Source organism: Anticarsia gemmatalis, chromosome 3 (assembly GCF_050436995.1).
Source record: "Anticarsia gemmatalis isolate Benzon Research Colony breed Stoneville strain chromosome 3, ilAntGemm2 primary, whole genome shotgun sequence".
NCBI classification, from domain to species: Eukaryota; Metazoa; Arthropoda; class Insecta; order Lepidoptera; family Erebidae; genus Anticarsia; species Anticarsia gemmatalis.
In genome coordinates, this window is record NC_134747.1 from 1896271 (window position 1) to 1912794 (window position 16524).

At 35.2% G+C, this 16524-nt stretch overlaps 1 protein-coding gene across 1 annotated transcript in view; it reads right to left on the reverse strand.

Annotated features, from left to right (window-relative positions):
- LOC142987101 (adenylate kinase isoenzyme 5) overlaps positions 1-16149 on the reverse strand; it is a 37212-nt gene extending 21063 nt beyond the window's left edge. The window contains exons 1-4 of the mRNA XM_076135652.1: positions 16128-16149; positions 12855-13019; positions 11583-11693; positions 6161-6303 (exon numbers count right to left, since the gene is read on the reverse strand). Of these exons, the coding sequence (XP_075991767.1) occupies positions 6161-6303; positions 11583-11693; positions 12855-13019; positions 16128-16149 (441 nt within the window). The remainder of the gene's footprint in view (positions 1-6160; positions 6304-11582; positions 11694-12854; positions 13020-16127) is intronic.
- Between the last annotated feature and the right edge of the window lie 375 nt (positions 16150-16524).

Sequence of the window (16524 nt, forward strand, 5' to 3'; positions counted from 1 at the left end):
TAGCCAAACTCAAGACTAAGTCATACTTTATTATTCTTACAAAATACATCAATATACATATTTATTTAGCCACAATAACTAGTGTCCACGCTACATAGGTCAAGGGCATGGTTTGGTATGGACACTGGACAGTCGTATCCACAAGTTTTTATATACTGTTCGTTTTTGTATCGAATACATTGTAGCTGTAGGAATGCTATTGCGTTGTTAGAGTGCAACTTTGTTTAATTTAAAATATGGCACGATATAAAACTAAAAAATATATATGTTACTGTAAAAGCCCGAACTGTGGTAAATCCTAAGATTTTCCGGTATAACCTAAGATTTACCAACTCTCAATGGTAAAAGTCCGAACAAGCCAGAGTTTAAAAACTATGTTACGATATATAAAAAAATCCTCCTTCATAACTATGTTTATAACTATTTCACGGTATAATTATATACTGTGACATAGTTATGAAGAAGGAGTTTTGGGCATAGCGACATGGGTAGGTTAGGTTAGAAGGCTAAGGTGGAAGCTCCCATCTTAGCCTTCGTCGTTATTTTTTTTTAACCACCCAGAAGGAGGAGCCCCGCGAAGCGGGGCTCCGGCGACATCTCGATATCATCAAGTGAATATACGTAAAAGTTCGAAATAAAATAATTGTTCGGACTTTTACCATTGCGAGTTGGTAAATCTTAGGTTATACCGGAAAATCTTAGGATTTACCACCGTTCGGGCTTTTACAGTAACATATATATTACATATCAGAAACTAAACAAGAATAAATCTTTGTTAGTGTGTTTAGCACCGATTATTATACAAACAATTGATTCTTCTCCAAAAAAACCTGCAATGTATTGTACCAGATGATGATATAAGTTCACAGTCTTGCAGTTTATCATGACCACTCATTAGAACACTCAAGGCTCGAAACAGCCTTTCATTTCCACAAAAAAACGAAATGACTTTCTAAACCACTTAATACATTAACCCCACTTCACATTTTGGTTCAACAGCTAGTTACATAAGATATAATAATAATAATAATAAGTGACTTTTTAACTTTAAACCCAAAAAATATAACCTATACCCATTCAAGCAATCAAAAATCTGAAATCACTTTTTTCCGTAAAACCTTCATTTCGAACTGGTATAAAAGTTCAATCATCGAGCACCACGTGCATTGAACACATGGGTCTTGGAGGCAATGACCTGCAGACAAAGGTCAGGAGTTCAACCCTTATGCCATTGTGAAACAACCCACGCTTGACGGAAGTGCCGGTTGTAACTAGGGCTCGTATTAATAGCGTTGCATGCAAATTTATGATTACATTTCTATGCTAAACTTTTTAAGTGACTATCATCTAGTAAAACTGCTAATTCTTATAAAACTATCCAAAAGAATGTCTTCCAATTGTATATTTTGCGATAAGCAAAAGTATATGCTGTCAAGAGTGTTTAAAAGGACGGGTCTATTGTCATCAATAAGAATATTGGTAGTTGCAATTGATTACTAAGATTTTCATAAATATGACAACTCATTTCCTGAACAACAAATTGAAGTCCCATACTAAAACGAAATAAACTATCAAATCACTTTTACTATAAACTCGGTATACTCATTTTACGCTTATCGTACGTTTTAAGCAAGTAATGTCAGTTCAAAGTGAGCCCCCGGACTGACACGCGAATTCGTTTATAAACGATCACCCATCTGTTACCTAACCGTGGCCTGATTTTTTTTTCACACACTCATTTGATTCCAAACTAAGCAGAGCTTTTACTGTGGTAACCAAATAACTGATAAACATACATATATACTTCTAAATACATATTTATATAGATAAATTGACAACCAGGTTCAGAACAAATACTCGTGCTCATCACACAAAGATTTGTCCCGGGTGGGATTCGAAGCCACCACTACCGGGGTGACCGCTTAAACCACTGCGCCAGTGGTTTACATTGCTTAACCATTCGTATGATTTACACGTTTATTACACTGTTCAGAAAGTTTTAATACATTATAGATCATTTTATTAGTTATCAACCCTCATTGATCGCTAGTAACAAGTAACACTACCCCTAATTAGGGGTAATTCATTCACGTAACAAGGCGTTGGACTTAACGAGACTCGTGTTTGTAAGTCAGATCGTATCGGCGCGAGTTTATTTGTGAATTGCTGTTCTAATATTATTATAAGACTGGATATATTTATTATAAGACTGGAACATGACAATGAGTTTTCACTATGTACGTTTTTAAAATAGTACCTACCTACGTATTGGCAGGAAATATAAACAATACTGTACAGTAAGAACGGAGACACTTCAGTGTTTCATAAAATCTGCTTTTATTCAAAAACACACAGCAATAGACTCTATGCTTTTAAGATCTTGGGAACTACGTCTACAACAAACAACTAAGTCTTCAGGAATATGACTGCAAGGTAAGTGTTACCTGTTTAATTTTAGCCCTATGGGAGAGCACGGCGTTTATAAACGTCGGGAGCATAGTCATCGTTATGTACTAAACACGCCATGGATTTGTAATTATCTGTTGCAGAAACCACTCAACAAATCTTATGAAAAATGAAGAAGATATACAAGTACACAAAAATACAATACAAAATATGTTTAATGACAAAAATGTAAAGACGGGCTAAGGGTCTAAGGAATTTCTTTTCAATTTTTGATTGTATCGTGATAAAAATGGCCACTGGCGATGTTCGCAACGATTAAAATTAACAGTGGGCTCTATCGATGAAATGGAATCAATCAAATACCAAAATCAGTCGATTGCCAAACCCATAATACTTTTGCTTTATATTTAGTTATGACGTGTTAAAAAAGCAAAATCAATGTCATACGTATAAAATGCATTTCGTGTGGTATTCACATAAAATTATCAGTATTAGCATTTAGCACGTACACGCGAGGCGTGTCCTCGTTTGTCATCTGATCGGTATTCAGTTATGCTTCATTTGTAATTATATTAATTAGTAACAGCCTGATTGAAACGTTCATTTAAACGTAATAATTCGTTTTTAATTCTGCGGGCGATTCCTCTATCAAAACAAACTAACATTGCTATAATATTGAAACTTTCGCTTTGCACGTTTATTTTTAGGGTAGATATGAACAGAACATTATTTTGGAAGCTTGCGGGCATTGTAGCAAGTGCCCAAACATCAAGCAAGCAATCCATGATAGAAAGATGGTCAAATTGAAAAATCTAACATATTTTAGATCTGGTCTTTTGAAAGTTGAGAACTCATGCTATTGACCGTTTTGATAGCTTAGCTATGCTTATTTGTTACAAACAAAATATTCCCGAAGAACAGACTATTCAGACGATTTATATATACGTTTAGAGATCTTGTCAATTTGTTACACTAGTAATACTAGAGACTGAATTATAGCCCACACAAACTTTTCAATCACTAAAAACATTATATTTGAATCACACCTTTCTACCCTCATTCTTCATCAAAGAATCACCCCTTACACGTTTCATTTCACCCTTCACAATCAAGTCTTTTGACCTCAAAGTAATTATGTTACCTTAGCAATAAATAGTGATCAAATACTCGTAACTTCTGAGCCAATGGGGATAGTTTTACACTTTCATTTAGATAAGAGATCTTTGCGTTGGCGGTGCAATGTAGAACGTAGTATTGTAGTAAGCACTTAGGAAATGGGTTGGAAATTATGAGTTTGTTTTTGTAAACATAAAAAATAATGCATTACTAAGAGTGTAGAAAGCTATTTTTAAATCGTACTTTTAGCGACTGAGGTCTATAAGAAAAAAAACGTCAATGATGTTTGGAAATTGTTATAAACTTTGAAAGATTAACAACGTACCCCTATTTCTTGAATATGTCTATTGTTATCTGTGGCCTAAGAAATTCGTTCGAAGAACTATGGACAGTAAGCAATTATCATTATAATCTCCCCCAAATGTTAAGCTACGAACCAAATTGGCTAACATTACTTGCCTGAGGATTATGCCTAGAGCTTTGCAGATCTCAGTCGCATGCACACTCTGATAGGAAAAATATCTATCTACTTCTTCCCCTGATAAGTAGAGTACCACTTTGTACATTCAAATAATAGGTAAAATCTAAATCAATTGCAAACCCCAAAATCAAAACTAAAAGCTCTGACCTCTCCCAAAGACACAAGTACACATTTATTTAAGTTTACTACAGCAGTAATTTATCACTTAAATGACAACTCATTTGATATCTAATGTGTACAAACAAACAATAATGTCGTCTACAATTTTTTTTATAAAAGCATACATTATCATATTTTGTTGAAGTAGAACATAATGGAGTATGAGACAATTGTTTTCCTTCGTGGACGATCGTTTATTAATAATGCGTCACGGGAAAGGTAAAGGATCTGTATTTTTACGAAATAAAGTCTTTTAATACTTAATTTTGCATTTGCATTGCATTACATTGTATAACAACCGTAGATCTAGCGCGTAAGCTTACTGATACTACTTGGAACTGACTATCCCTGAATTTAGATCAATCACAAGTTAGTAGATGACTTCAGTATATAGTTTAAGGAAGAAAGGGGAATATTGCCATACAGCTGCTGAACTGAACTGAGGACAAGTACAGTAGCGATTTATTTCAGCATTTCGTACAAAACTTCTCGATAGCTACTCGGTTGTCGATAGTAGACAGAGGTAGGAAATCGCAATTCTGGACACCATTATGACGTCCGCAGCAGACTACATAGTAAACTTGATCGCGTACCGTCATATTATGTGTTAAAACAATGAAACATCGGACATAAAAGTTAAGTACATGTTCATTTTATAAATTGTTATGTGCTGCCCTTGACATGGATACCAATTTTTATCCTAAGCGTCTTCATCGATCCAAATTCATGGTTCTAATAGCTACTCTCAAGGTTATTGGGAATTGTTTTATATTAATTCAAAATCTACCACAGTAGTGTTTCTCTTACTCTTATTTAAAGTTAAGCTGATTTAAGACGTCGCTCGAGTATAGGTCCCCAAAAGTGTCACCAAAATTCACGTCAAAGTTACAAAGACTAACTTTTCAATAGCCAGACAACAGAGTAGGGAGTCATTTAAGCCGCCTGAAATATGAGACATGGCTTCATGACGATAACTTGAACGGGCTTTTATAATGTCCTTTGGATGCGCTACCTAAATGCCATTTCAGCGGACACCTTTTTAATTTTAATCCTGAAAATCAGAAATTCCGAACCAAATCTATCTAATGCTATTTTTTTTAAAGTGACACCCATTAAAACATTGTAGTCAATGTGTACAGTTCATCAACAAATTACGGTCAATGGATATTATTCTGCTATTTTGATAGTCATCGTGTTATTCTCACATCATCACTCATCACACTTAAGGTACTAAATATAATAAATCAGTCTTGTAAAAGATATTAGCGTTTTTTGCGATTCCATGAAAAATATTCGCCAGCCCTATAAATAGGCCCTTGGGTACCTATTTCAACTAACTTTTACGAACTACCCTCGTTTCCCAGGAAAGCAATTTGCGGATTTTTCAAACGTTCGCTTGAATAGACATTGATACAAGTTGAATGCTATGACGTAGGCACCTAATTTGTAAATAAACGGAACGACGGGTAAAAATAATGTTTGAATGTCACGTCAAACTAGTATCGTAGGTTTTTATTGATTGAAAGTTTTTGATGGGATGGACGTCGAACAAAATGTGTGGACGGTAGTTAGTATGGCTCTGAGATGTGATAGAAAACTTGATTTTCTCTAAAGAGATGTGCTTCGGTAAGGCACTTAGGAAAACTCAGGAGAACAACTAACGGTACCAGAGTTATTCTGGAGAGTGGTAATGGTGGTAATCGAGACTCTCAACCCCAAGAGAATAGGGTATCTTATGGAAGATTTCCCCAACAAAAAGATGTAGATATTGGCGAATGAACGACTTAAATCTTCAAAGTTAATTTGTCTGGGCTGAAGCCTACCAGTAGCTTTCCCTATCCCTTAAAATCTACTCGTTAAATCAGAATCAAATTTAAAAGTAATCTCATCACTACCTTTAGTGTTTACCTATAAAGTTAATTGGAACAAAAATAAATATAGATGAAATGAGAACCTCTTCCTTATTTAAAAGTCGGTTAGATAGCAGTAATGACTCACCTTATCCGAGTACTCAGCGACGTCCCGCATGGAGCGCGGGTAACCTGACACGAGGTAGGTCTTCGCGGTGGGTGCCATCTTCATCTCCAGCATCAGTACCTCCGTCACCGTCTTGCTGGACAGCGTGCCGAAGTCTTGCATATCTACGAAATATGTAGATACATCGTTAGAATAAAGTAAAAGCGGTTCAAATAATGGTTGCTTAAACATGGTTTTATAAGTTGGGCATAGTTCGATTTGAAGCCCCCATTTTGCTAATTTTTAATTTGTGTTCGAGATATGTTATATTTTACCCAATGTTTGAATTTTATTAGTCGCCTAAATGCATTAGTAACATGTTTTTTACTTATTCCACTGCAGTTTTCAGAGAAAAGCTACTATAAACATTCCACATATTCTTTTTATTCATAAGAAAATTCTAACACAAAAAAAATGCAGAAATCATAACTTTATTCCCCAACTAATATGTAAAGCCTGTATCACTGAAAGCCCAATAAAAGTATTTAACCCTCAAAACTAGAGTGTATTGACTACAACCTTGTGTTTTGTGGCCCTTCACCTTGCAGGAAGACCTCGACTCACTGAGCTTTGTTACTAACAAACAAACTGAGTATAGTGAGTATGGTCACCAGAAAGACATTCCAATAGTCTGAAGTACAGTTACGAAAAACTTGGACTTTACTTAATCTATACTAATATTATAAAGCTGAAGAGTTTGTTTGTTTGTTTGTTTGTTTGTTTGTTTGAACGCGCTAATCTCAGAAACTACTGGTCCGATTTGAAAAATTCTTTCAGTGTTAGATAGCCCATTTATCGAGGAAGGTTATAGGCTACATATCATCACGCATAGACCAGTAAGAGCAGAGTACCAGTAAAAAATGTTACAATAACGGGGAAAAAATTTACCCATTCTCTCTTATGTGACGCAATCGAAGTTGCGCGGGTCAGCTAGTAAATTAATAATATACACATGCTATGCCTAGTGTGGTTTTAGTTGCTAGTCTAATCTATGTACAAGTGTGGATTGTAGTAAATGTTTTTTATTTTTTTACAAAAAAGGCTAGATTAAGGGCTTAGTTACCTGTCAGTAAGTGTGTGGAACTATTGTCAAAATATTCCCTAACGGAATCGTATTCAAAAGTAGTGTAACTGCGTCTCAAAAGTTCGGGAGATGTCATCAGATAGGGTTAAATACTCTTGATACAGCTAGTTTGATTATGGATACCTTAAAACCGCTACGAAATCATTTAGAATTTTCGTCTCTGTAAGAGTTGACTTATTAAAGGCATCGTCGTTAATAGATTACTAATATTGATAAACCTTTTTAGATTAAGTAAGGCAAATTTTCACATAGGAAGAGCAATTTGTCAGGGTCGAACTAGCAACGCATCTATTTCAAGTTATGTAACTTAACCAACCGGCTATCCTACTATTCTTCCTTCTAATATTATAAATGCGAGAGTTTGTGAGCATGTACGGATGTTTGTTACTCTTTCACGCAAAAACTACAGAACCGATTACGATGAAATTTGATATATGGGTAGCTGAAGACCCAGAATAATACATGGTTTTTTATGCCGGAGTTCCTGAGGGATCGGGATTTACATGGGAAGGGTTTCTACGCGGACGAAGTCGCGGGCGGCCTCTAGTCATCGCATAACTTAGAAATTGTCTTGTCCAATATATGTAAAAAAAAAATATAGCTAGAATCTCGACTAGATACTGATGGATTATGAAGCCAAATTCTTTACAGGTGCAATAAACCGTTACTGACTTATTTGACTCATACAAACACATACACCAAATAATAACACGCCACAAACTAATATTTCTAAGAATACCTCCCAATACATTATTAACTACTATCACTTACTAATAAATAGAAAGTAAAAATATAAAATTATTACAGACAATTTTCAACCATAACACAATGTGACAAGGTACAATTTTCTTTGTGACATTTTTAATAAAGTTTGGAACATAAAAATTGTGTGACGAGTTATGGGATTTTGAGCCTTATTGAATGATTTTACGATTGGTATTTGTTTGTATGTTTTAGAAGCCTTGAGACAACTAAAGCACTTGTAGTTTTCCCACAGATAATGGAGAATTTTATTTTTTGGACTTTCAATGTTGTTAAGAGGTGACAACCAAATTAAACTAATAACTAATATTTTTTGTACGTTTAAACGCTCGTTTATGATCTAATATTGAACAGTAATTAACGCGATAATGCAGCGAATCACGTCTTCATGTTTTATGTTCTAGATTTATTTACTCGACGTTTCAGCTCAGTATTACTATTTTTACAAGATATCGTTCCCGTGTATGCAAGGTCTACGCAAATCGTGACTATGCACTAAATTAAAATAGGATTTTCCTTACAATAAAATACAACATTTCGCCTTGTTTCTATTTCCATGCTCCAGTCACCTTAAGTTTAAGTACTACTAATTTAATTAAATACACAATAAAGTTTAACGTAATAACTGCATAATACAAGGTACCAACCTTCATTTTGCATATAATTTCATGTTAACACGTAAGAATTTACCAAAGTAAGTACAAAAATATTACTCTAAAATATATGTCATATTATACTGGAGTTGAACTATCGAATTTGGCAAGACGGGCTGACTTCTATATCCACTACACCACGAAGAAAATAGAGCGTAGCTTAATAGAGTGAAACAGAAAGATCTTTGATAAGAAATCAGCTAAATGTTGTGCGCTACGAACCGTAGCAGCTACGATCACGTAGCATTTGAAAGCCTACGACACAAGAGAAACGATGACGGCCCGATAATGTGGGAAACCCATAGAAAGTTTGCTGACGATGGAAAAATATATTAAAAACTAATTTTCATGAAACGTTTTGAGTTCCATAAAGCATCCTATCCTCCTTACATAAATGCGAATGTTTGTGAGAAATATGAATGTGCTGATGTTTGTTATTCAATCACGCAAAATTTACTGAACAGATTTCGATAATATATCGAGATGGTTCACATATTATTAATACCTCTTATACCGCGCGAAAATTGCCCACACGGACAAATACACAGACAGGAACTAGTTGTTATTAATTTCGAATATTCCAGTCAAAAGTTAGTATATTTATATAAAAACGTTAACTGCAATTACCACGGAATGTTGCATTCACCATTGGCCTTAGTTGCATTCTTTCACACCATAATATAACAATATAACTACTATTGCTGGTACACGTTAAACCACTAGTAAGTTGTACTGAGTCACGACAAACTAGTCTGTGACGTCGTATTTGTAATCATTGTGTTAAATTAACTCTATATATTATAAAATGTCGTCTTCTGCCGGTATGTTTTTCTGACTGTTATAACTCCAAATTTACTGAAAAAATTTGATAAATCAAAATCAAATCATTTCTTAATTTAGGTCAAATATTGGCACTTATGATAGTCGTTACAATTACTGAATCTACCACTAGCTAGGAAAGGGGGTTGATAAGGTTTCAAACAAGTACTGAAAAAGTAATTTAAGGTTTATGTACCGTAGCTGAACGATATATCATAATAATATGATTGACAAATAAAAACACGGGATACGGAAAAAAACATGTGGGTATTTAAAAATCGAAATTCCCCCCGGGATTTACTAGGGACTCAGGTAACCTGAGTATATCAACCCCGTGAAAACGTAATAGATCATTTTTAATTCTTGTTTCTTCGAAAACGAATTATTCGGTGATTGTTATCCGTTTTTCAACAATATTTTGAAGCATTTCAGACATTACTATTGCCAATTTATAGTCCATTTCCTTCAAAACCGTTTAAAAAGAAATTAAAACAATAGCAGCAAAGTAAACAATTCTTAGAACAAATACGCCGATTGAATGTTGATTGTGTTGCAAGAATCGACATTCAAGTTCATGGTTCATTAGCGTGAGGGTAGTCATCGATTGTAAATACTGTTCAGCTATTTTGCAAGTTTTGAAGACCATTTTTTGGTTTCTTTTCCATTCAACACACAAGCATTCGACGTCTACATTGCTAGGAAGCTTTCAAAGTAACAAAATGAAATAATATTATAAATCACTACATAGTATAAAACAAAGTCGCCCATTTTGTCTGTAGTCCCTTCGTATGCATAAAACTTTAAAACTACGCAACGGATTTTGATGCGGTTTTCACTAATAGAAAGAGTATTTTCTCCGACAGGTTTTTATATATAATTGAAATACATTGAAACTATATTAGCTGAGTTATAGCGATTTATGTCCAAGAAGTCAGAAAAAAAATCTAATTGAAGATTGCATTTGTGCGTGCGCCGCTTATACCGTTGGATACAAGTAAGAACAATGTATAGCAAAAACATTGGTCTTTATTAGTTCTACAAAAAAGTCCATGATGACATATATCCAGCTTTTTTATTTAAGTCACAAAAACTACTTTTCTGTATTAAAAAAACATTTAATTCGTTGGGTGATGTTTAATTGGTGATATAACCAATAATACATATATCCTTATCAAAATAAGTAAGTTCATCATCACGAGCATTTAATTTAGATTATTTTTGCAGTTTACAGTGTGTTATTTAGACATATAGTTTAGGAGATATCACGATATTAGTATTGCGGCACGGTACGGGCCGGCCGCGGCGGCGGGGGCAGCGTTCCTATAAATAGCGCGTCGTATATTATAAAGCTAAAAATTAAGGGTCCGATTTGAAAATTTATTTTAATGTTAGATAGCCCGTTTATCGAGGAAGGCTATAGGCTATAATATATATCATCAAGCTACGACCAATAGAAGCAGAGTACCAGTAAAAATGTTACAAAAACGGGGAAAATTTTATTATGCCCCATTCTCTCTTATGTGACGCAAACGAAGTTGCGCGGGTCAGCTAGTTATATATATATGCGTTTTATTGGACTGTTAATTGCATATATCTACCCTAGTTAGGCATTATTTTGGCTGCCAAAATAGTCAGAAGTAGGTCTCGTTGAGGTTATTATAGACTGTAACTTAAATAGTGCGTAATAGACCTTAATAACAAGATGTTTTTAAAAATATTTTTCAAACTGAAACAACAAAATACTTGTTATTTTTTATTCGCCGAGGCCAACGGCTCCAACATTTTACGTATTTTAAACAGTTCTTTGTTGTGTTTATTCTAAAAGAATAAACATTTTTCAGATAAGTAGAGTCCAAGACCGAATAGTCAATGCAATTTATCCAATCCAAAGGGATTACATTTCATTTTCATTACACTATATTACAATAATCTTAATACACAGTCCACAATTTTTATGTTATTTTCAATAGAATATCAGGTTTCTCTATTTTGAATAATCACTGAATTTCATATCGTAGATCAACACAACCGGCGTTCACGTAGGAAACACGTTTAAAGGATAGATTATGAAATGTATCGTACTTACCGTTGCCGATAGCGTACTGTTGCAGGAGATCTGTCATGTTAATGTGCACCACACCGCGACGCTCCTGCATCAGGTTGTCGCAGTGTGTCACCTTCCCGCTGCCCGGACCGCCTGAACACAAATATATGTTACTTAAGATCGAGCAGAGATTAACATGTGCAGGAGACGACATGGAAGAAATGACGACGAACCAGGCGACGAACTTTAAAATGTTCTATTAGTATTTTGGTACTGTTAAACTATTCTAAAGCCAGGTTAATGATCTTGTTAAGAAGGCTGTTCGACGAGTTTGTGTATGTTCTGTGAGCTAAAGATCCCGGAGAGGCTCTCTTATTACTAGTTTTAAAAGTAGAAAATATTTAAACTTATGACGTAAAAATAACATTCTCCTGGCCGGTATTCGGCCACGGCGAGTGTTATTGAAACGAGCTGAATGCTATTGAGATGTTTATGGTGGCTAAGTGTGTGCACTTTCAAAGCCCTGTACCTGGACGGTATTACGACGCGACCCCAACATCTATCTTCTTCAATAACTTAAACTTTTTACCCCGACATGAGATTAGCGGCAGTTGCAACTGATGATGCCAAGATCCAGTCAAAGTTCCCTCTCTCTCCATTATTGATTACACTCGGTTCTTAACCATACTTATTCGCAAAGCTATGAATCATTACAGCTATTTACGAAGCACAGAGAATGTTTAAAGCAGTCTGCCATTACCGTATCATTGAATAATGAGTCAACGAATGACTTGCGGTTTGAACGAGCTATTTGCAAACACGAGTAAATACTTGATCGACGCAGACATTGACGTCGCGATTGATTGGAAAATTGTTGCTTGTTTAACTAAAAATATACCTTTATAGAATACTTTTAAAGTATAATACATATTTTAGGAACCTTCTGAGTAATAGGTAAGTCTAATAGCAGAGATGAATAAAATAAAATACATATACTTTAATATTTTTGGTAATGAGTTAGGCTTGTAATAATCCATTAATTGTTACTGTCGTCTACAGGGATTAGAAAAGCTCAATAATGCTGCCTTCGGGAATCGAACTCCTGATCGACAGTAAGTAGATACTCAGTATCGATAATGACAGTTGTTTTGTAAGACGATGCTATTAATCAGTGAAAATTTCATCTATATCAAAGGTCAAGCCACATTCTAGACTAGACAACATTGTCTATTAGTGTCAGTTGCTCATCACGGAACAACTCAATGGGACTAGTATGATATATACCTTACTAAATTACTTAATAAATATACAAACCGAGCACAAATATAACGGGCACGTTAGGCGGCTCGAACTTGACGTGGCTGGAGTTCTGCATGGGGAACGCGGCGGCGGAGGGCGTGGCGCGCCCCGCCCACGCGCTCTCGCCGCGGCTCTGTGCGCCCGCGCCCTCGCCGCTCTCCACTTCGACATTTTTTTGTTCTACAAGGAAAATATTATATATTATGATGTACATACATTTTCAGGAATGTGCCTTGGAAATATTCATGTAAATTGTCCGCGATACAACAGTAATCTATACTAATATTATAAAGCTGAAGAGTTTGTTTGTTTGAACGCGCTTATCTCAGGAACTACAGGTACGATTTGAAAAATCCTTTCAGTGTTAGATAGCCCTTTAACGAGAAAGGCTATAGGCTATATAGCATCAAGCTACGACAAATAGGAGCAGAGTTCCAGTGAAAAATGTTGCAAAAGCGCGGAAAATTATGTCATATCCTCTCCTATGTGAAGTAAGCAAAGTTGCGCGGGTCAGCTAGTTCTTAATAAACAGTAAAGAGGTTGGATAAAAATTTACATACAATTTAATGCAACTCTTAATCCAGAATCCTAGCTTGACATCCCTCAAGCTACGTTTTTATTTTCCAAGTTACAACTAGATAGAAGGTTTTTCCTATAGTCAGTAGTCTACCTAGTGTCAAAGTCAAGTACTTAAATAAATAGAGAGCTTTGTCATAGATTAACATTTGTTTACCTGATAATAACTTGGTCTTAATTCTAAAGTGCTCTTCTTAATTAGTAAAGGCTTAACTCAAATATCACTAAGCGACTACCCACGAAAGTAACGTCCATAAGTTTTATATCTTCACAAAGCTACGAACGCTGAAATTCCGAACAGTTCAGTGTAATTGACTTTCAAACATTAACTGACCCAGGATTTGAACCCGTTACTGTTCCATTCCGTTACATTAAATAGGTACTGCTAGAAGTTAAGTAGGTACATTGAATTTGCTTAAGATTAAAAAAACACATATGTAGATACGTTTTAATTTCTGTAGCATATAATACATTTGACGTAAATTCCAAAACGAAGAAAACTTAAAAGCCTTTTCGACTATTACAAGTTACATATCACTCCATGTCTTCTAACACTGAAGTGCATGGGTTCATTGACAAAATATACACTCCTAAACACTAGTTTCAATATTTTTATTATATAAAAACTGGCAGGCTGGATAGAATAAAAAATAAGAAACATAATTGATGCATAGATGAATGCTTTATTTTGCATATAATCGGATACACTTGGGTATAATATCGCCGCAAAATGGGTTCCGTTAGCCGCTAAACGATCGGCGGTGACGGGGAAGGCCTAAGAGGATATGGCGAGATAATCTAAATATTCTGAATGAGAATGTTGATATATAGCGATAATGAGTGACCGAGAGGTATGGAAAACCATGGAAGTGACTTTCGCCCCGTAGTAAAACACTCACTGAAGGAAAAAATGTAAGCCGATGGTGCATCAAAATATTGCACTACTCCTGAGTAACTGTCATTTTAAGTATATGATCTTGGAAAATAGTCGAAACTATATCCTCGCCGAAATATGTGATTAACACGTTGCACAATTTTCGCAAGCTTTAGCAACCCGTTTTCTATTGCATAATCATTTATATATCAGGAAATATAAAACAAGGAAACGTTTCACTGGGTTATGACGTAATTAAATACTGTACTTAACTCAAATTAAATAAACGGTCTCCTTCCGTAATGAGGCAGGGGTTTGGCCTTGAGTCCTACACGCTGGTCAAGAGCGAATTGGGGACTTTGCATATCTTCAAGAACTGTTCTAGGGAACTATCAGGCATGCAAGGTTGCATTACGTTTCTTTTCCGTTGGAACAAGTGATAATTATTTTTAATATATACATAACTTCGAAAAGACATTGGTGTGTTGCTTCGGATACAAATTTTCGATACATATTTTCCTAAAAAGCTCATTACTCTCTTTATTGAATTAGAAAACTCGAAAATGAACTGCAGTTCAAGTCAACTAATTAATATACACAGGATTATTTAAATCACACACGTCATATATGGGCGATTTCTTTAGAAAAGGACAAAATACGAGGTGCAAGAAAGTACCTACCCATAAGTCGGGGGTAGTCTATCGACTAATCTATACTTCTATACTAATATTATAAAGCTGAAGAGTTTGTTTGTTTGTTTGTTTGTTTGTTTGAACGCGCTAATCTCAGGAACTACTGGTCCGATTTGAAAAAATCTTTCTGTGTTAGATAGCCCATTTATCGAGGAAGGCTATAGGCTATATAACATCACGCTACGGTTATTAGGAGCGGAGTAGCAACGAAAAATGTTACAAAAACGGGGAAAATTTTGACCCATTCTCTTAGGTGACGCAAGCGAAGTTGCGCGGGACAGCTAGTATTGAATATAAGATTTAGTCGGCGTATAATTTGTTAGTGTTTACGCCTAAACTGTAAACATTTATTATTACATTGAGGGACAACGAATTGTTATCAATTGTGTAACTAAGATTCAAACCCGCAACTCATCTGCAGAGAAGCATACAGCCGCAAATAGTTTCATTTCATATTTTATGTTGAAGCGATGAGACAATCTCTAAATCAATTAATCAAATCTAAGAGATATTTTCAAAATATCACAACATCGTGAATTTGTTCACGAAAAAAAAAAGATCGATATGGAGTTCAAAATCTTTAAAGCTCGACTCTTAAACACCAACAAAGTTAAACCTTCTTACTCCTTACTAAAACTCACTTTTTTCAGTCATGGGAAACTGCTAGCTAGCTCAAACTCAAAATCAATTTATGATGTTCATAAATGCGTCATCAATATGAACCCGGCGCGCACAGATCGACAACATTTACTAATTGACATTGAAGCCAAAACTATTAACTCCAAATTAAATTTCAAATGTCTAAATGTACTAAACTTCGTAAAATCCGTTCGCACCTACAATTAAAACGATATTAACAATAAGTGCGACGAAATATTAACCGGCGATTAGACGTCCGACAATGTTTACTATTACTGGCGCCCAAACATGGGACCACCGGCTTTCATAAACAGATAACAAATAATAACGTTACGTAACATATTTATGTCAACATTATTATAATGTCCTTTCAACATTTTCGAAGACTTCACGGTTGATGTAATCAGTAAACAAATTCAATGTCACTAATAGCGCCCAACATGGGGCCTACAGATACCTGTAGCTAACGTAACACTACAACTAATGTACAACATAAAAAGTACTCACCAGTGTCTAAACAGATGCCCATATTCCATGAAGATGCCAATTATATTTAAAGTCTCTTCACCAGCAAATTTCCGACACGGAGTCCGTTATAAAAAATTACACCTAATGTTTTTAATTGGCACTTTACAAATAAAATATACATCCAAAACACGCGTGAAGTTCCGCTGTCTACCGGCCACGGGCAATCACACGCGGCAATTAATAGTTTATCGATTGAAGGACGCGACCTTCGCCAACGAATCACAAAACGAAACTAAACATAAAACTGTTTAAATTGAAAATTATCTCATTTTACAAAACTTTTAACTGATCGACTTCGTCTTAGTTATTCGGAAGTTGTGCCTTAGTGCTAGCATTTCTGCGAGCGGTTTGAATCTTAATGGCATCGCGGGCCAAC